At 38.6% G+C, this 22,285-nt stretch overlaps 1 protein-coding gene across 1 annotated transcript in view; it reads left to right on the forward strand.

Annotated features, from left to right (window-relative positions):
* Positions 1-22,285, forward strand: part of SLC26A7 (solute carrier family 26 member 7) — a 119,044-nt gene that overhangs the window by 23,091 nt on the left and 73,668 nt on the right. Inside the window, exons 3-4 of the mRNA XM_055303297.1 lie at positions 3,391-3,501; positions 5,521-5,693. Of these exons, the coding sequence (XP_055159272.1) occupies positions 3,391-3,501; positions 5,521-5,693 (284 nt within the window). The remainder of the gene's footprint in view (positions 1-3,390; positions 3,502-5,520; positions 5,694-22,285) is intronic.

Here is a 22,285-nt window from a genome sequence, read left to right on the forward strand (position 1 = left end):
GTTGGGCTTCGTGCTCAGGGCCCCTCGAATGTTTGGTAGTGTTCACAAGCCCCGAAACTACCGGTGAAGTTGATGTGGCAAGAAGGCATCGGTTCTGTTTCTGTGCCCTAGTAACCATCACTATACCTACAAAACAAGTTTTCTTAAAAACTGCATCCTTCAGAGCCTTCAGAAAGTGGCCATTCTTCTGTGGTTATATCAGACTTGCATTACTGATATATGATTTTTGATCTTTAAAAATGATCAGCTCTCTAAAGACCTTGGGGTTTGGGCTCCCTCCTCCAATCTCAATCTCTCTCTCTCCCCCCGCCCCCCTCCCCTTTTGCTCTGTTTCCGCCCTACCCCCTTTTGGTACCCTTTGGCCTGATACTTACTGTGTTTTTATTTCTTGATGCTTCTTTTTGTTGTCTTGCTTCTCCTCTAACTTAGGTTAGATTAGGTAATACAAGTATCTGTTAGCATTTGCAGTATTTCCTCCCCAAAATAGAGTTAGAGGGTTGTGATCTTGCTCTTAATGTATCCAAAGGGGAGAAGAGGGATCCCTGGGTGGCTTAGCAGTTGAGCATCTGCCTTTGGTCCAGGGCATGATCCTGGAGTCCCAGGATCGAGTCCCACATCGGGCTTCCTGCATGGAGCCCGCTTCTCCCTCTATGTCTCTGCCTCCCTCTCTCTGTGTCTCTCATGAATAAATAAATAAAATCTTAAAAGAAAAAAGGGGGGAGAAGAGTGTAGATAATGCTGGTAATTTGTAAGTGACTGAAACTAGTTAGTATTTTCACCATTTTTTGGTGAAAATTATTTCACCATATTTTTAATATGGTGCTTTACCATATAAAATAAATGAAATATTTACCATATTTTAGCTGTGTGAGTGTGCATGGCTGAAAATATGTCTGTGGCTTATTTTATGACCCAGAATAATAAATGAATCAGAATATGAACACTTTATCCAGCCCTCTGTGCTTTTTGGAGATGTATGGGGAGAGGATGGCTTGGGTTTTCTGGTTCTTATTTGTGGAAGGAGTATTTGACACCTTAAAGCACCGTTTATCTGCATTCATCCATTCCTCTTTTATTTTGGCCATTGTTCATGGCCGTCTTCGCAGAGAAACAGATTCTGGCTGAGGGTGAAACACTGCTGCTTGAAGGGAAAGCTCAGCATCAGTGTGGGATGAGATGAAGGAAGTGTCTACAGGATTTCTGGTTTTTGAGGTTGTTTTTGCAGAGGAATCTACTGAAGTAATATTTTACATTTTTGGTTTAGAGATCTCTTAAAGACTTGGGTTCAACATGCTTTACACGATGTGAATACATTTTAATTTGATAAGAGTATAAAATCTGAAGAAACTCTGTTTTTGAACTGATTTTACTATACATAGATTTGCGGGGGATTAAAGAGTCAGAGAGAGAGGGAGAGGGAAACGGGGGGGGGGGGGGAGAGAGAGAAAGGACTTTTATCATAATAAAGGAAACAGAAAAAGAGGTAGCTATTCACAAGGCAAGAGGTGAGGATCCCACTGCTTCTGGCTCTGTCTATACATTTTCTGTTGCAGATAAAATAAAAATGTATCCAAATGGGGCAGCTCCTGTCCTGTTGATGTCTCTCACATTTATCAAAACTTAGCGTGCATATAATTTATCGAAGATGCTTTGTTAAAGAGGCTGCATACAATTTCCCTTTGCCCCCATCATTGATTTGGTAGATTTGGGTGGTCTTCTGAAATGGGGGCCACGTTTTCTTTCTTACTTGGGAACACTCAGCGGTCAGTCTCTCGTCAGGTAATTTTTTTCAGGTAACTGATTCTGAAAATGAAAAGTTATTTTCTAGCTTTCTGTGTGGCTGATGTACACTTTTTACAAGGTTGCATAAGCTATAAATGCCAGGAGGGGCTTGCTGGTGGGGCAGGGAAATGCTCAACATTGTCCTTCCCAACAACCAGAATGCCGCCTCTCATCCTGCGTGTATGGAATTCTAGAACAGTCTCTGCCACTGACTCTTCTATAACCACGTTTTATTTATTTTCACCAAACATTTAGGAATACATTGTAGCTAAGTATCAATCCAGACAGGTTTTTGAAAATAAAAAGGGACAGTCACGGGGAGAACTTCTATGGTTTTTAATTAAAGCTAAAATGCCCGGTTGTGTTTGAAAAAATATTTGATGTATAGCTACAACAGTTTACTTATTTAAAAAGAAATTACACTTAAAACAGTGAATGTTAAGCAGTAAAAAAAAAAATATATATATATATTGATCTAGGAACCGTATTGTCAGGCTCCACAGTGTGAATAATGAATTAACCTCATATTGAGATAATCTAGATTCTGATGCCACCTCCTTCCTCAGATCTCTTTGTACCTTGTAAAGTGCATTATGTTCAATCACATGTCTCTCAATATGTTGTGTAGACTTGAATGGATGTATCAGAACCTAGCTTAACTAGCTGTTTAATGCCAAGGACTGGCCACAAGCAAGATCATTGTAATGAACTCATGCTCGCATGTATTGTGGTCACATTTAAACCTCTAGTTAGTGGTTGTTTGGACATGTCTAAGAAAATTTTATTTTATTTTTTTAAGAAGATTTTCTATGTGTATATAACATACAAATGATATAGGCAGTAGTGTGTACGAGGAATAAAAATGAACATCGAAGGGTTACTCCTTACTTACTCTTTGACTAAACAAAGTTAATTTTTTTCACTCTAAGAAACTGTATCTGAAATAGGCTGGGTCCAGTATGGGAAGTGCATAGGCTCACACGTAGCCCTGCCATCCTGTACAGTCTAAGGCCAGCCAGCCAGTGGCCAACCAGGCAGCCTTGAGTGTGTGTCCTTCTTGCCCAGCCTTCCTGAACTTTTCATCTTTTTTTCAACATCAGCAGTAATGCTGGTAATCCTACCTCTCCCACAGATGCTGTGGGATTATTTATTATTTATTACTGTGCCAGTAAAATGATACAAAAATGTAGAAATGCTTCTCGAAGTGTGAGTGGAGATATTTTGCTTCTGATGTTATCACTGTTACCAGAAAGACTCTCTGAACCAATGTTTTCTTGCAGACATCTCTGTGACCAAGAGGGACGGTAGTGGTCCAAAAATAATGGTTTTTAGAATTGAAATTTAAATATGAACTAAATGAGAGACTTTCCTGTTATTTAGGATAGTAATGTTAGAATTTCATTGAGCAAGTAGAATAATTAGGTCATAGGTTCTTTTGTAATTAAAAAAACCCAATATCCATTCTACTTTGTAGTAGACTAAATTTTGGAGTTGTTGGGATGAGCACTGGGTGTTATATGTTGGCAAATTGAATTTTAAATAAAAATAAATAAACAAACAAACTTTGGAATTGTAAGATGGTCCTAATTACCTGGGTCTGCTTGACAGGGTTGGCCTTTGCGATTCTCTCATCTGTGCACCCAGTGTTCGGTTTATATGGGTCTCTATTTCCTGCCATCATTTATGCCATATTTGGAATGGGACGTCATGTTGCCACAGGTAATAATTTCTGTCTATATTTATGCTTCTCATGTTACTAATGAAAGGGACTTAGAAGTGCTCAGTAGAGGGCTGCCTGGGTGGTATAGTTGGTTAAGCTTCTGACTCTTGGTTTCAGCTCAGGTTGTGATTTCAAGGTCATAAGATCAAGCCCCACACCGGGCTTCATGCTAAGCAGGAGACTGCTTAAGACACTTTCTCTCTCTGCCCCTCCCCTCCATGTTCATGTGTGCATGCATGCACACTCTCCCTCTTCCTAAAATAAATAAGTCATTTTTTTTAAATAACTGCTCATTAGTTGCTGATTACATTTCCAAAGCAATTCTAACTTTACTTCTGAAAACCACAGCAAATATTAGGGCAAGACATTTAACTTTCCGTTCCTTAGTTACTCAATATATACTGTGACTTATTGCTGAATTATTATGTAATCAAGGTTATTTTCTTTAAAATAGAATCTTTTTCTTTGCACTTTTAAGTTGTTAAAAGGTCATAAGAGAGGGACATATATTCTGAATTTACAATGAAGTGAGGGAAAGTGAGCTCTGAGGGAAAGAAAAGGCTATCTAGAATTTAGTTACTCATTTTTTTTTTAGTTACTCAAATATTGAAAACCATTTTTTTTATGTAATTGATACTTGGAGTAAATGATCTTTTAGGTTTCTTCCAAGCTAGATTCCATAATGCCCTACATCTGCATTACTAAATAGAATGTGAAGTATCACCGTGACAATAGAGCAAGCTGGTTAAAAACCTGGGTTTTAGATGGTTCTAGGTGTATGTCTCCTTTGTTGTTTGCTATCTGCACAACCTTGGACAACATTTTGTTGTTTTTTTTTTTTAATTTTTTTTTTTTTTGGACAACATTTTGAAAGCCTATTCACTGCTTTCTGGATAGTGAAATAAAAAAAATTCATATGATTGTAGTGAGAATTAGATGAGACAGTTGATGTACTGTTTCTCATTTAGTACTTGTTATATAAGATATAATAAGTTAGTTACTATTATCACAAAAATGATACCTTAATCTTAGATATTAAGGTGATAATGATAAAAATACTTTTAACTAGAAATATCTGTAGAGGCATTTCTATTTATTTTGTGTGCTTAAGGTTTCAGCCTCTAAGTATGTGTATTTCTTCAGTGGTCAGTTTGTATTATTGAATACTCTCGTTTCCTGTTTCTAATGTAACAAGTTGCCAGGAGCTTAGTGGCTTGAAACAAGATAAATTTATTATCCTACAGGGGCACCTGGGTGGCTCAGTAGGTTAAGTATCTGCCTTCATTCAGCTCAGGTCAAGATCCCGGGGTCCTGGGATCCAGCCCCACGTCAGGCTCCCTGCTTAGCAGAGAGTCTGCTTCTCCCTCTTCTTCTGGCCCTCCCTCCGCTCATATGTTTCTCTCTCTCTCTCTCTCTCAAATAAATGAATAAAATCTTTTAAAAATATTATTATCCTATAGTTTTAAAAGTCAGAAGTCTGAAATGAGTTGTGGGGGTCTAAAAGTGAAGTGGAAGAGCTAACAGCTAACCACTGAGCCTAACTGAGGTTTTCACATTTATCATCTCATTTATATTTCCCCCAACCCCTTAAAGGTAGATATCATTACCCCTGGTTTATAGATGAGATAATGCATATTCAGAGTAATGTGCTTTAAGTCACATTGTTGATAAATAGAGGACTTGCCTACAAGTCTAAGCAGTGATCTTAATTCCTGCCCTGAGGACATTCTCTATGCAAGTCTGTAGAGAGGTGGGAAAGTGTATGGCCTGGGAAGAGCAAGTAGATGAGTGTGGCTGTGTGTTGAAGGAATATGCATTTTGCAGGAAAGTTTCTACTTCTCCCATGGAATAGAGTGAAGGGTGGATGAGTTGGGGGTTCTGAGAAGAGTGGTTCCTATAGATCTTTTTGGTTTTACATCATGGATTCAGTTTTAATGGTGGAATCCAACCATTACTATTAAATCAGTTACTAATAGAAGATCCCCCTCCCTCCCCCTCCCTCTACCACCCGTTTTTAGGCACCTTCGCCTTGACATCCTTAATATCAGCCAACGCAGTGGAACGGCTTGTCCCACTGAGCAGTGGGAACCTCACCACACGGAGTAACACAAGCACTCTGGGTTTGTCGGACTTCGAGCTGCAAAGGATTGGTGTTGCTGCAGCCGTTTCCTTCTTGGGAGGTGTGATTCAGGTAAGTGGTCCTGAGACTTGGGAATGAAGAAAGGGAGACTGTGGAAGGAAAGGCAGTTGGTGCTTTGCTTTTATTCATGATCATGTTTTTGTCTCTCTAGACGGCTGAAGGGCAGATGTGTTTTATCTTTATGGAAATACTGTCTACTACATAGAGTAGCTACTCTGTAAGTGCTCACTGAACAAATGAATCAAAATCAAGAAATCAAAGTTACCAGGAAGCAGTTTTTGACGTAAGAACAAATTTTCTAAAAAAAAAAAAAAGCTCTACAAAATGGAATGGGCTTCTTTGTAAGACAATGAGACAGCCCTTGTGTTCATACAGTGACTGGCTCATCACTGTAGGATGAGGTAGGAGAAGTTCCTACAATGAGAAGAGATGTGACCAGATTTCCAGGGTCCTTCCCAATTTTCAGAGTTTATGATAATAACTGCCGATAGCAGTAACAAGTGGCATTTCGTTTGTGCTAGACCAGCCTGTTGTGAGGTCTTTGGACTCACAGACTTTGCCTCTTTCAATATCAGGCAGCTTTTTTTGAGTGTCAGGTCTGCTCTAGTCTTTCTATTTCTTCAAAATATCAGACTATGTAATAATCAGCTGTTTCTAATAGTTATCAAAATTAGATAATTCAGAAGTGAATATAAAATAAATGTAGGAAAGTACTGACTATTAGACGTGGAATTTGTCTGCTAGCCATTTTGACTTCTTCTGTTTGATGCCGAGTTGTAGATACATAAACTTCCTGGGTGGCTGTTTTCTGGGTTGAGAGAGGCTCTGTTTTACAGTGTAACCTCATTTGCAAGGTTGAAGATGGTGTAGAGATCAAGAGGGGAGGAGAATAGTTGATGATTGCCTGGAATTAGAAATTTAGAAGAAAAGATGTGATCTAGCGAGAAGCAAACAGAAATTTTTAGAATTATATTGTGTTCTAGCAATGTAAAAAGTGCAGGAGAATTTAGGATGTAAGACCAGTACTAACTCAACTCTTCCCAGTTCTTTAAAAAAATAGACCATCTGAGTTGAGCTTTGCTTCAGAGCCACCAGACCAGAAGGCCGATAGGTATTTTGTGCAGCAATGGCTCCGCTTTCATGATTACAGCAAATTGGTTGCCTTAGTACCCTGTAACCTTCGTTTTATTTTTTTAAACATGGATGATGTCCATGTATTTTGAGACTTGCACAGGCAAGCTCAGTGGTTTCTTCTTCCTCGATTGGCCACTGTGAGACCTGTCATCTGTGCCCACCTCGGAAACCCTCAGCTGTGTGAATTGGTGATTCAAAAATGGGGATGTTGCCGTAGATTTGGTATAGATTTTCCTTAATTCCTGCTCATTTAAAATAAAATAAAAATCTCTCTATTCACATAGCAAAGATAATATCATTACTCCTTCTGGTCCCACTTTTTTCCATTCGTTTCTCTCTTTGAATTTATTATTACTAGGTTTGAACTTTTCTCTTATTCTATTAAGCATGAAACAAGTAGTTTTAGGTGCATATGAGTATTTTTAAAAATCCAGGAAAGTAAAAAAATAAAAAATAAAAGAAATAAAAAATAAAAATAAAAATAAAAATAAAAATCCAGGAAAGTGTAACTAACAATAAGACCCAGCAAACTTTGGCTTAGTCTTATCTTAACCACTTTCCATAGTTTATTTTTTTCTCCATTTTCCATAGTTTAAAACAATCATCAGGTATTTTGTTATTATCTAGCATATTTGTAGTAAGAATTTAAATGGTAATAAAATATAAAAGTAAAAGCCATGATTCTAACAACATAGAAAATACACGTCTCATTTCTTGGAATGAAACTCCCTAGAATCATGAGAGTAAAACAGGATATTATTAAAGATAATAAAAATAATTTGGTTTTCATAGACTTTTATTACATGTAAAATCTGATCCAGAGAGTCGCATATTTTGTCTTATAACTTCATCAAACATCTGCTTTCCTTTGTCTTTAGCTCTGATCCTGGATCTGTGACCCACGTTTTAGCCAATTTTTGAACAGATGGCTGGACTTTATTTGACCTCCAAACTCATCTGTCCATTGTCAACCAGAACCCTAGGGTCTGTTGGATCTGTTAGAGTCAGCTTTTCGGTCATTTTTCCTTTCCTCCTTCAGATTTGAAATCTACTGAATATGAGGGCAGTCCCAAGAGGTCTAGCTTCTACAAATGCAGATGGTGTTTGTTTGTTTGTTTACCTTGTTTTATTTCTTTTAAATTCCAACTGATGGAACTACTTAGGTTAATAAAATTATATATATATATATATATATATATATATATATATATATATATATATATTATGATAGTCACACAGAGAGAGAGAGAGAGAGAGAGAGAGAGAGAGAGAGAGAGGCAGAGACACAGGCAGAGGGAGAAGCAGGCTCCATGCACCGGGAGCCCGATCTGGGACTCAATCCCGGGTCTCCAGGATCGCACCCTGGGCCAAAGGCAGACGCCAAACCGCTGCGCCACCCAGGGATCCCCTAAAATTATATTGTTAAGGCATTTGAAACAGTCATATCTAATCTGGTTCACAGACTGTGTATCAGTTGGAAACGCTGTCAGCTGTAAGTAACTGAGAACCCTCCTACCAGAGGCTTACCTATACAGACATTTCTTGTATTTTGTGTTACACGAGGTCATGGCAACAGGTTCTTCAATGTCTGCCAACACATTCAATTGATGAACTGATCTGCCTTTATTTTTTTTTTAATTACTTTATAAGGTCTCTGTGAATTAGTGCTTTTCCCTTTCTGCCTTCTCTTCTGGTAGTTCATCAATAACTTTTTTCCCTAAATTGTTGCTTTTATTTATCTAACTTCCTTTCCCATGCAACTGTTTCTCTGCTTCTTTACTTGACTTACATTCCTTAACATTGTTTTAATGATTCTAGTATGCTTTTCTCTTTAATGTTAACGTCTCTATGTTATTTTTAAATTTATTTTTTAGTTTTTAAAATATTTTATTTATTTATTTATTTATTTGAGAGAGAGAGAGAGAGAGTGTACTCATGCAAGTATGAACAGTGGGGAGGGGTAGAAGGAGAAGCAGGCTTCCTGCTGAGCAGGGAGCCTGATGTGGGGCTTGATCCCAGGACCTGGGGATCATGACCAAAGCGGAAGGCAGACATTTAACTGACTGAGCCACCAAGGTGCCCCGTCTGATACTATTTTTAGGAGAAACTATGGCATAAACAATGAATTAGAATTAAGATGTATACTTAACAGCAAACTGTTTTCATAACTTAAAATTCTGGTTTTCTTTTGAGAATTGCTTCTTTTTTGCTTTTCTTCCAACTTTCTGTACATCTGTAATATTTTGGTTTGTTTTCTATATAAGATATTATTTGGAACAGAGAGTATTTGAGGTTAATTACAGTATCTTAATCTATTTCCCAGTTTCGTAGCACTTAGCCTAGCACTCTGCACATGGTAGATTTGCAGAAAAGCTGGTGAATTAAAAAAATGAACTATTCAGAATCTGAAAATCAAGAAATAGCAGACATCATGCCAAGTAATAATTTTGTGATTTTATTTTTTTATTTTTTTATTTTTTTTTATAAATTAATTTTTATTTGTGTTCAATTTACCAACATACAGAATAACACCCAGTGCTCATCCCGTCAAGTGTACCCCTCAGTGCCCGTCACCCATTCACCCCCACCCCCCACCCTCCTCCCCCTCCACCACCCCTAGTTCATTTCCCAGAGTTAGAAGTCTTTATGTTCTGTCTCCCTTTCTGATATTTCTCACACATTTCTTCTCCCTTCCCTTATATTCCCTTTCGCTATTATTCATATTCCCCAAATGAATGAGAACATACACTGTTTGTCCTTCTCCGGTTACTGTGGCCAAGTTCAAAAAGGGTGTTGCCTGAGTTCTTCTCTGGGATTTTGATGGAATCTTGTCTCACATTTAGATCTTTCATCTATTTTGAGTTTATCTTTGTGTATGGTGCAAGAGAGTGGTCCAGTTTCATTCTTCTGCATGTGGATGTCCAATTTTCCCAGCACCATTTATTGAAGAGACTGTCTTTCTTCCAGTGGATCGTCTTTCCTCCTTTATCGTATATTAGTTGACCATAAAGTTCAGGGTCCACTTCTGGGTTCTCTGTTCTGTTCCATTGATCTATGTGTCTGTTTTTGTGCCAGTACCACACTGTCTTGATGAACACAGCTTTGTAGTACAACCTGAAATCTGGCATTGTGATGCCCCCAGATATGGTTTTCTTTTTTTAAAATTCCCCTGGCTGTTTGGGGTCTTTCTGATTCCACACAAATCTTAAAATAATTTATTCTAAGTCTCTGAAGAAAGTCCATGGTATTTTGATAGGGATTGCATTAAACGTGTAAATTGCCCTGGGTAACATTGACATTTTCACAATATTAATTCTGCCAATCCATGAGCATGGAATATTTTTCCATCTCTTTGTGTCTTCCTCAATTTCTTTCAGAAGTGTTCTGTAGTTTTTAGGGTATATTTTGAGAACCATTTGAATGGTAAATGGTTCTCCAACCTTTTATTTTCAGGTTGTAGGTGTCCTTCTGTCTAAAATGAGTCTCTTGTAGACAGCAAATAGATGGGTCCTGTTTTTTTATCCAGTCTGAAACTCTGCGCCTTTTGATGGGGTCATTAAGCCCATTCACGTTCAGAGTTACTTGAACTTCTTCTTAAAGGGGAGTTTTAAGAGTCCCCCTTAAAATTTCTTGCAGAGCTGGTTTGGAGGTCACATATTCTTTCAGTTCCTGCCTGTCTTGGAAGCTCTTTATCTCTCCTTCCATTTTGAATGAGAGCCTTGCTGGATAAAGTATTCTTGGTTGCATGTTCTTCTCATTTAGGACCCTGAATATATCCTGCCAGCCCTTTCTGGCCTGCCACGTCTCTGTGGAGAGGTCTGCTGTTACCCTAATATTCCTCCCCATGAAAGTCAGGGACTTCTTGTCTCTTGCTGCTTTAAGGATCTTCTCTTTATCTTTGGAATTTGCAAGCTTCACTATTAGATGTCGAGGTGTTGAACGGTTTTTATTGATTTTAGGGGGGGATCTCTCTATTTCCTGGATCTGAATGCCTGTTTCCCTTCCCAGATTGGGAAAGTTTTCAGCTATGATTTGTTCAAATACATATTCTGGCCCTCTGTCCCTTTCGGCGCCCTCGGGAACTCCAATTAAACGTAGGTTTTTCTTCCTCAGACTGTCATTTATTTGCCTTAATCTGTCTTCATGGTCCCTTAATTGATTGTCTCTTTTTTCCTCAGTTTCCCTCTTTGCCATCAACTTGTCTTCTATGTCACTCACTCGTTCTTCCACCTCGTTAACCCTCGTCGTTAGGACTTCTAGTTTGGATTGCATCTCATTCAATTGATTTTTAATTTCTGCCTGATTGGATCTAAATTCTGCAGTCATGAAGTCTCGTGAGGCCTTAATGCTTTTTTCTAGAGCCACCAGTAGCTGTATAATGGTGCTTCTGAATTGGCTTTCTGACATTGAAGTGTAATCCAGATTTTGTAACTCTGTGGGAAAGAGGGCTGTTTCTGATTCTTTCTTTTGAAGTGAGGTTTTCCTTCTAGTCATTTTGCTCAGTGCAGAGTGGCCAAAAACAAGTTGTATTGGAACACGGGGGAGTATCACTGGTCCCTCTAGCTGGTCTTCTGGGGGAGGGGCCTGTTGCGCTGATTTTCAGGTGTTAGCACTTGGGGGAGCTGCTCTGCCCCTGCCTGCTGCAGGGCTCAGCGGGGGTTGTTTACCCCGTGGGGCCCCAGGAGGAACAGCCGCAGTTGCTATGGCAACTCTGGAAGCCTGGATTCAGCCTCCGCAGGAACTACGGGGCTCGGGGCTCTCGGTTCTCCGTCCGCAGGGCCTGGAGGCTCCGGGGCGGGGCCGCTGATCTGCTCAGCTCGGGGCAGGAGCGTCCTTGCTGTCCTGGGCCCTCCCACCCTCTGCCTGTCCCGGGGGAGGCCGGATCCTGGGCTGTGTCCCGGCGCCCTGTGCTCCGGGGCCTGCGCTGTGGGATTCGCGCTCCCGCCCCGCAGCCCCCTCCGCGGAGCCGCCGCCCGAGTCCCTCCGAACTGCTCCGGGTCCCGCCGTGCGCGCTGCAGCCCTTAGGGAGCTCGGCGCACTCTCCCGGGGCGCAGGTGTCTGTTAGTGTCCCAGGGAGCCCGAGGGCATCCCCGCCCTCCTGGGTCCTGCTCCACCTCCCTGCGAGCCCCTTTCCGCCCGCCCGGGAAGGTTGGTGCAGCTCCTGCTGCTCCGGGACGGGGCTCTCCTGTCCTGGGGACACTCGCCCCGGCCTCAGCCCGGCTCCTCGCGGGGCCCCTCCCCCTCGGAGGCCTTTTGTTCCTTTATTTCTTTTTCCCCGTCTTCCTACCTTGATAGAAGCGCGAACTCTTCTCACTGTAGCATTCCAGCTGGTCTCTCTTTACATCTCAGGCCGAATTTGTAGATTTTCAGGATGGTTTGAAGGTTATCTAGGTAATTTGGTGGGGACAGGTGACCTGGGGACCCTGCTCTTCCGCCATCTTGCCCCTCCCCTAATTTTGTGATTTTAAAAGAGTTGAGTCTGACATTTGTTGACTTAATTACTATAGCAAGAGGAGACTCTGAAAACAGGTACATCAGAGAACTGTCCTTCTCCCCAGCCCACCCCTTTCTGCTGTATTCTCGCCCACTTCCTGTGGATAACCTGTCTCATTCATTTCTGGTTTATACTTTTGCAAAATGAGTTTTTTTTATTATTTACCTTTCTTTCTTACGTGAAAGGTAGCATTCTTTTGTATTTGATTTTCTTCACTTAACAGTTCGTTGCTTTGATACTCTTATTATCTTTTTATAGGTTGATTAGCCATTTACTGCTTTCCTATGAATTTTATGTTTTTATCCTTTGCCCATCTTTCTATTGGATCATTAATTTTCTCCATATGGATCAGTATGAACTCTTTGAATATTAAAGAAGTTAATCCTTCATGTGTCATGTATTATAAGCACTTTTCTTTCTGTTTCTTTTTTTTTTTTAATTTTATCTTTGGAAGGTTTTTTTGTTGATTTGTTTTTGTGGGCTTTTTCTTGCTGCATGGAAGTTCCAGGGTATATCCTAGGAATTATTCCATGTTAGCTCCTAGAAATGCCTCTCATGATTTTTTTTTGCTGCATTGTGCTTGATTGTGCGGATATATACCATTGTTTATTCAACACATCTTCTATATTTTGGCATTTGATTCCAGGATTTTGTATTTGTTAACAATGTTGCCATGCATATGCATATGTATTTTCATATTGGTGGTGGTGTCTGTTCAAGGTGAATTCCTAGAATGGAGTTACTGGATCAAAAGCTCAATGCACAATTACCATATGGTTTCACTCATATGTGGAATATAAGAAATAGTGAAAGAGACTATATGGCAAAGGAGGGAAACTGAGTGGGGAAAAATTAGAGAGGAAGACAAACCATAAGGGACTCCTAACTCTGGGAAACAAAGGGCTGCAGAAGGGGAGGTTGGGGGGAAACGGGGTAACTGGGTGATGGGCACTAAGGAGGGCACTTGATGGGATGAGCACTGGGTGTTACACTATATGTTGGCAAATTGAATTTAAATAAAATATTGTTTAAAAAGGTCAATGCATATATAGTTTTGTTAGATATATTTAAATTCCTGTCCAAAACAGTTGTAGCAGTTTGCATTCCTACAGAAATACATGAGAGCACCCTCAGCCTCACCAACAGAATGTGTTGTCAGACTTCTAAGTTCTAATCAATCAGATAAGAAATCATATTCAAGGGTAATTTTGGATTTTTTAAATTATGAGTAATGTCAAGTTATAACATCTTGAATATAGTTAAGGCCGTTTTGTATTCATTTTGTGAATTATATTTTGTATCATATATTTTGCTAATTTTTTTCTCTGAAGGTTTTGGTCTTTTTCCCTCAAATTTTAAGAGTTCTTTATATATTATGGATATTAGCCCTTTATCTGTGATATATGCTGCAAGTGTTTTAGTCTAATTGGCATGCAATTTATTTTACCATGCAGTTGAAAAAATTTATGTAGTCAGATTTAACCATTTTTTAATTGCCCCTGGACTTTGTCAATGTTAGAAAGCTTTCCCTTGGCACTAAGTGTACAGAGGAATTCATCACATTTTTAAAAATTTATTAAATTATTTTCTATATGAAGTTTTTTTAAACCTTTGCTTTCCTGATCAGTATGGAGTTTATTCTTGCGTGTGGTAGGAGATAAGAATCTAATTGTATTTTTTTTCCAAGTGGCCGCCTAGTTGCCCAGCAGCATTAATTAAAAAGTTTACCTTTGCTTCTGTGATTTATCATGCCACCTTACCATTTCCATATTTATTTAGATCTGTTCTATTCTATTCTATTCTATTCTATTCTACTGGTCTATAGATGTATTCTTGTGGCAGTTTTACTTATGCAGACTTGTAGTATGGTTTAATCTGGTAGGACTAGTCTGTCTTTCTAGGTTTTATGTCTTAGTGTATTTCTGCCTATTCCTACATGTTTGTTTTTTCTTCTGAGCTTTAGCATCAACTTGTCTAGCTCCATTTAAAAGAATTTGTTGACGTTTTTATTGGGATTTGTTGATATTTTTATTGGGATTTCATTGGGATTGTGTTAAATCTATTTATTTATTTATTTATTTATTTATTTATTTATTTATTTTTAATTGACATCTTTATGACATGGAATTATCTTATCCAAGAACAGGTGACTTTGTTTTTGTTCAAGTTTACTTTTGTTAGACTTTCAAGTCTTTCAGGAGTGTTTCCTCATACACATTCTGCACATTTATTCCTAAGTATTCAATCATCTTTGTTGCTATTATACATGGCTTTCTTTACCATTATATCCTCTGGCTAGTTATTGTTTCGGTCTATAAAAGCTATTGATTTTTTCCCACTCATTTATTTATTTAACAAATGTATCTGTTAAGATGCTGTCAGCTGGAGAAAATATATATACACAAAAGTGGCTTAAAAATGGAGTTTAGGTTTCATATAACAAGAATTCTGGTGGTAGTGGAGTTCCCGGTTGGTTAGTTCAGTAACTATGATTTCCTCAATAGCCTATGTTTTTTATTTCTTCCTGCTATGCTACCCTGGGCTGGTTACTTTTCTTCCAGGGTGACCACTCGCTTCATGACAGCTTGATTTCAAAATGCTGCACAATTGCCAGGCACCATGTCCTCAAAAATCACATGGAGACAGAAAAATGGCAGTTTCTCCTTGTACGTGTCTTTATCGGGAATAAAAACTTAACCAGAAAGTCCCCGGTGGATTCCTCCTGCTTGGTATCACATGGTCATTCTATTTATTTATTTATTTATTTATTTATTTATTTATTTATTCATTCATTCATTCATTCATTCATGATAGACATAGAGAAAGAGAGAGAGAGAGGCAGAGACATAGGAGGTGGGAGAAGCAGGCTCCATGCCAGGAGCCCAACGTGGGACTCTATCCCGTGACTCCAGGATCATGCCCTGGGCCAAAGGCAGGCGCCAAACCGCTGAGCCACCCAGGGATTACATGGTCATTCTTAAAAGAATTGCCAAATAGGAAAAAAAAAAAAGAATTGCCAATGAGTTGGGGAAGGATATCACCATACTTGTCTTACACTAATTAAAATTCACCTCTGGGATGTAGAAAGAAACTCCTTCCTTGAATATCTCACAAAAAGAAAAGTGAACAAAATTGGGATTCTGCTAGTGATAAAAATTGTGATAGTTGCTAGAAAGATTCAACATCAGTGCCAGACATGAAATAATTTTTGGACCTCTGCTCTAGCCAGCTATCTGCTAGACATAGGGAATACAGGAGGGGGAGGACGGGCTTAGGTCTCTTTTCATAGGAGATATAGTCTAGTGGGGAGAGGGGTAACTGAACATGTCATCAAGAAGGAATAATATTACTTTTGGATGAGGAGAGTGAATAAGCAAGCTCCAATATTGTGTACATTTATATATGGAGTGCTTGGGTCTGTTCATTATATATCTTGACACCTTATTGAGGTCTTTTTTTTTTTTTTACTAGTTAAGTAAGTTTTATTATTTATTGATTTTCTAGTACTTTCTAGAGGCATTTTTACTTCTTTACAAATTAACATAACTCGTGATTCCTCTTGTTCAATTGCATTAGATGGTACCTCTGCTATAATGATAAATAATAGTGGAAACAGTAGGGTTTTTTTTTTCCACCTTTTCTTTAATTTGCTCAAAATGCCGTTAAATCTCCATTAAGATGGTAGCCTTGAGAACAGAATGTATATATTTTACCATGTTAATAAATTATTTATTGTTTTATATATTTGTGTATTTAATAGAAATCAGAAAAAGTGTTGAATATTGCTGCAGGCTTTTTCAGCATCTATAGAGATAATCATATGATTCTTTTTCCTCGGGAATCTATTATGTGTTATATTAATGGGTTCCCTAACATTGAACTGACCTTAAATCACTCAAATAATTCCCACTTGATCATGGTGTATTTTGTTCTTAATGTGGTTTTGGATTCTGTTTATGAATTTTTTTAAGATTTTGTTTATTTATTTATCTATCTATTTATTTATTTATTTATTTATTTGAGAGAGACAACGCACAAACAGTAGGAAAGGCAGAGGGAGAGGGAGAAGCAGCCTCCCCATTGAGTGTGGAACTGGATGCGGGGGTGGGGGGCCCTGGGAGGGAGTTCCATGCGGGGCTCCCTCCCAGGACCCTAAGAACATGACCTGAGCCAAAAGCAAATACTTTACTGACTGAGCCACCCAGGCTCCGTTTATTAATTTTTTATCTAGTACTTTTGCATCATTTTTCTTCCGTGCTAGTGGATTGTAGTTTCCTTTTTTGTGCTCTCTGCATCAGGTCTAGTTATCCACGTTTTACTTTCTTCTCAACCTTTTTTTCCTAGTGTTCTTAAGCGCTTCTAGAGGATCTAGGACTAGAAGGGTTTGTGGAATCCTCCCTTTAAAAATCTCCTTGTTGAAGTGATCTGTTTCCTGGTGCTCTTTTTGGTGGTAATTTCTTTTCTTTTTCTCTTTCTTTCTTTTCTTTCTTTCCCTTTCTTTCTTCTTTCTTTCTTTCTTTCTTTCTTTCATTTCTTCTTTTTCTTTCTTTCTCCTTTCTTTTTCTTTAAGATTTTATTTATTTATGACAGAGAGAGCACAAGCTGGGGGAAGGACGGAGGGAGAGGGAGAAGCAGACACCCTGCTGAACAGGGGGCCTGCCATGGGGCTTGATCCCATGACCCTGTGATCATGACCTGAGCCAGAGGAGGGCACTTAACCGACTGACCACCCCCCAGACACCCCTGGTGGTAATTTCTTGATAATGTTCTCTGTTTCTTATGAAGCTGTCAGTTGCAGCACTCTGTCTCCAATATGGTCAGATTTGGTAATCTGTATTTGCCTAGAATATTATCCTTTTTATTTAGCTTTTCAAATTTATTTGTATGTAGGTCTTTGATTTCTTATGATTTTTAAAGTTTCTTGTTTTAATGCTTTCTGCTTTGACATTTTTTTAGTTTTATATTTGTACTTTACTCTTTTTTTCTTGATCAAGTGAGCTAGTAGTTGGTCTATTTTAATTATTTTCTAAAAACTAGGATTTTGAAGCAGTATGTCTACTTTTTTTCTATTGCTACCTCTGCTTTTATTTCCTTTTGCTATCTTTTTAGTTTAGTTGTTCTTTTTCTAGTTTTTGAGTTGGGAATTCAATCATTTATTATAATTAAAAAAAATTTATTGATAAATACATTTAGTGAATTTTCCCATGCTCATTGCTTGAAATGTTTTCTGTACATTCTGATAATGTTTAACTGTCAATACATTTTAGAAATTCAGCTTTTTTGGGGTGTCTGGGTGGCTTAGTTGGTTAAGCATCTGCCTCTGGCTCAGGTCACGAACCCAGGGTCCTGGGATCAAGCCCCACATCGGGCTCCCTGCCCAGCAGAGAGCCTGCTTCTCCCTCTCCCTCTGTTGCTCCCCCTGCTTGTGTGCTGTCTCCTTCTCTGTCAAATAAATAAATAAATAAAATCTTTAAAAAAATTCAGTACTTTCAGTTTATATTTCCCCTTTCACCCAACAATTATTTAGGAAAAGGTTTTAAATTTCCAAATGAATGGTGCTTTTTGTTTTTCAGTTTTGCCAATAATTCGTTACTGTATTGTGGTCAGAGAGAGCTGTTTGTAATATTTCTACTTTTTCTAATTTACTGATGTTTTTCTTGTAACCTAATATATGATCGATTTTTGTGAATGTTTCATGAGCACTTGGGGAGAAGAAGGCATAGTCTCTTAGTGTAGAGCTGTAAGTCCTACCTTATTGATTAAGTTATTAAGTTTTCAATATTCTTATTTAATTTTTGTCTACTTGGGCTTTCTTGATGCGTTCCTTACTATAGGCTGTTTTCACCAGAATACAGAGATTTGCCTTGTAGCGGTTTGATTACCTCTTAGGTAAACTGTTTATGTGTACATCATAAACATGAATGCGTTCACGTATCTCTCATTCATTGTCATTCAGGCAATAATTCAGACATAATTCCTGTTTCTCTTCTCCCTTACCATTTTTTATATTGCTAGTATAAAATGCACTTATACAACCACAATAATGTAATGTGATAGGTTTCTATGTTGCAGATTAGATTATGGACCCTTTAAAAACAGCTTTATCGACGTATAATTGCCACACATAAATTCCACATATTTAGAGTGTGCAATTTGATGTTTTGACACATGCAGGAAGCCAGCACCACAGTTAAGATAGTGAAAATATCTGTGACTCCCACAATTTTTTCCTTGACACTTGACTTTCTCTTCCCTCCTTTAAGACCTCCCGCCTCCCTTCAACCATCAATCACTGTAGATTAGTTTGCATTTTCTAGTTTCAAAAAAATAGTGCCCTTCTGGTTCGACTTTCTCATAGCAACCTGAGGATTTCCAATACAGAGCACAGCAGTTATGCATTTGTCTCCTAGTTCTATTCACTCAGACATGTCACATATAAGCATTTAACTTTCTTTTTCTTTTTCCAATGGGGAAATATATGCCCACTGGATGACATGTTATAATGAGTGAATACTATATTATTTTTTGGTTTGATTTACTTTCCTCTGTGTAACGTCATTGCTGTTGGTTTTCTAGGTTTTTTTGGTAATGGTTTTGTAACATAGAAAGGACCTCTATGATTAGAACTCAGGTAGTATCTGATTGAAACGGAACTTTCTGGGCTGGGAATCTTTTAGTTTCCACTTGTACCATCTATTTCTAAGGTACAGTAAGTGTCTCATTTTGCAAAGAAAGGCTTTCTGCTGGAAGTGATGCAATTTTGTGCTAGTAGTGTTACTTTAAAAAAAAAATTAAAAAGAAACATTTTCTAGCCAAAAAACAGTAGCAGCCAAGAGAGGAATCGCTTGCTTAGTCAGAGCAATGAGGTGTTAATTTTAAGGCAAGGAGGAGCACTTTAAAATGCCAATATCAGTAAGCATTTCTGTTGGGGACACACACACTCAATAAAAGTTAAGTCACTTTTAAAAAACATTGTTCTCTTCTCCCTGTAGCTTTTTATTATTCTCATGTTGGGCATTTTGCCCATTCCTTTTTCCAAGAACTGAGAAGGGTCTGGGATTGTCCCCTGCCCATTTACTGCTGGAAGTTTTCCCAAGCTCTACTTTTCTGAAGCGACTATGGGACAAGGCTTCTGCCCTGGAGGACATGGGGATATACAGCTCCTTTGTTTGACAGTTGCACAAGCATGGGGTGTTTAGTGGCAGAGTCTTGTACTATTGTCCGGTGCATTCTGAAAACACATAGGTTTATGTCTTCAGGAATGATAGAAACCAACTGCAGACCCAAATGGATTTTCATTTGCTTTTGGTTTTGTACTAAACATTTTGGGGGTGTATTAAATAGTGGGATCATGACTATAGGAAAGACTTAAGATACAGACTGGTCTACCCTGCCTATTTTAACACATCATATACATACTCCTTCCAGAAAAATCATTGACTTCATTCTTCTTGAAGTGCAGGGGGAACATAATCTAAAATTTTTCTTGATGATGTTTGACTATTTCACAACCGTTATACTCAGGAAGTCATTACTCTATTTAATATAAATCTTTCTAACTGTATTTGTACCTGGTGAAGCTAAGAAGTAATACACTTAAAAGTAGAATTATAACATCCTTAAAATTATAAAAATGAAAATTCTTCAAGTTAAAAATAATGGTAATATTTAGCATTGTACTATATGCCAAGCTCTGTTCTCATCTTATTGCATATATTTATGCCTTCAATCCCATCAACATTTTATGAAATAAATCATTTTGTTGTTCCCATTATACAGGTGAAGGTACTGAAAGGTAAAGTGACTTATTTAGAATCTCGTCATTAGGAACTAGCCAAGTAGGAGTTGGGCTCCAGTGTACAGTCTCCTAACTGCTATGCTAGCGACATGGCTTTCTAAGCTCATACTTAGGAAGCAAGGAAAACACCATCCAGTAACTTCTTTTTTTTAAAATAAATTTATTTTTTATTGGTGTTCAATTTGTCAACATACAGAATAACACCCAGTGCTCATCCCGTCAAGTGCCCACCTCAATGCCCGCCACCCAGTCACACACACACCCCCGCCCACCTCCCCTTCCACCACCCCTATCCCAGAGTTAGTCCCAGTAACTTCTAAGGTCAGGCATTGTGTTGGTTCTTTCTCACACCTGACCTGCTTACTAGCAGCAGCAGCCTGTCGCTAGGCATGACTTGAGTGGTGGGGCAATGGCTTTGGCTGTACACCTGCCATTCTCCAGGCTCTCAACGTCCTCTTCCCTGTCACTTGCATAGTTCTCAAGGCTCAGCTTAAATATAATCACCTCAGAGAAGCCTTCCCTGATATCTCTGGACATGGTTATATGTGGTTCCTCCCACTTCCTTCGGTAAAACATTGCTCATGACTTACATGATAGCACTTCTCAATCTACGGAAATATTTCCCACATATTTACACCCACCTTTCAAGACGGAGTCTCTAGAGTCTCTAGAGCAGAGACTGTTTATAACTCCAGTAGCTAGTATTTAATAAATGTAAGTTGAATTACTTGAATAAGAAAAAGGTCAATTAAATGTTAATGGTATCACTATGTGAAGCAGCAAAATTAAATTGAGATTTTTTTTAACTTTTATTAATGTACCATTTTCTCCCTTTATCCCTGACCAGAAGATAGGGAACGTGTTTATATCTGTTTAAACTGTAAACAGTTCTTAATGAAAAAGGAGTAAGAAAATGTATTATAATTTTCTAATTTGGTTATGAATGTTGTCAGAGCTGTCTAGCTGAAATGTGAAGACCTAGTCCGTGAAATCTCCCACCTCTTCCCACAGCCATTCCCCAGCCACCACCCAGTGAAAAATAAAAATACAGCCACTTCTATGCCCCTGTGTCTTCTAATACCATCATGCTCCAGTCCTCCCATCATCAGCATCATCATTTTCTATAACTGGGGCAGAAAGGAAGGCAGAAAAGTCAAAACATTATCCACCCCTAGCCCTTCTGATTCTCATCACCTCTTGCACTAGAGGCTTTCTTTTTTTTTTCCCAGAAAAGTCTGAGAACTGAAAAGATGATGGCACCCCTTTCAACCATGTAATTCCAAATAAAAATAATTCTTAACCCCAGTGAATGTCTGATACACTTGACAATAAAAAAATCAAATGAAAAATAAACTGTGTTTTCTAAACGTATGTATGATCAGTTTGCCTCTGGATAATCCAACACATGGCTCATTTCTCTTCTCCCTTCCTGCCGTGTCCAGTTTAATTGTTTTGTTTGTTTGTTTTTTGGTCCTTTTTTCTTCAGTTACTCCTCTTATCCTGACCTTTTAAATGGCCAGTTGTTCCACATGTTATCATCAGGTTAATCCTTCCAAAGCCCAGCTCTGATTTTTGAGCCAGTGTACAACACACTTCTTGGCAAAATTAGGTGTTTAATAAATGTATGGGAGAGTGATGTCACTCACTCCTGCAAAACTATCTTTTCACTACTCTTAAGGTGCTTCACGTTCTGACTTCAAAATGTCTTGCTTTATCTTCTATTACTCCCTTTAGGCTAGTTGTGCTCCTTCTAAACTAGCAGCTCTGCGTCTTCTGAGCATATCCCACGCTGTCCTGCTTCATACTCAGATTCTTCCCTCTTTCTGGAACACTTTCTAATAACTTCTCTCGCTTGGATTCCTCCTTAGTGTCATGGTACAAGTTAACCTCTATCCAGCATAATTCTCCCTCTGAAATCTATGGCACGTTTTCTATTCCTCTCTTTTATATGTGTGCAAGCTTGTCTTGGTATGGTTATTTACACACGTCATACCTTTGAAGCCAGCCATCTGAAGCTCCTCTGAGGGTCCCTCTTTACCTCATGCCCATGTGTGCGGCACTCAGGAACTCGTCACGCACGGAACACGCGATGGGGAGAGATGTTGACTTACCTGAAGATTCTGTGGAAGATGTGGAGGAGGTTTTCTTTTCCTTTCCCTTTTTAAAAACTTTTTGTTTTAGAATAATTTTAGATTTTGGTAAAGTCGCAAAGAGAGC

This window comes from Nyctereutes procyonoides, unplaced genomic scaffold (genome assembly GCF_905146905.1).
Source record: "Nyctereutes procyonoides isolate TBG_1078 unplaced genomic scaffold, NYPRO_anot_genome, whole genome shotgun sequence".
NCBI classification, from domain to species: Eukaryota; Metazoa; Chordata; class Mammalia; order Carnivora; family Canidae; genus Nyctereutes; species Nyctereutes procyonoides.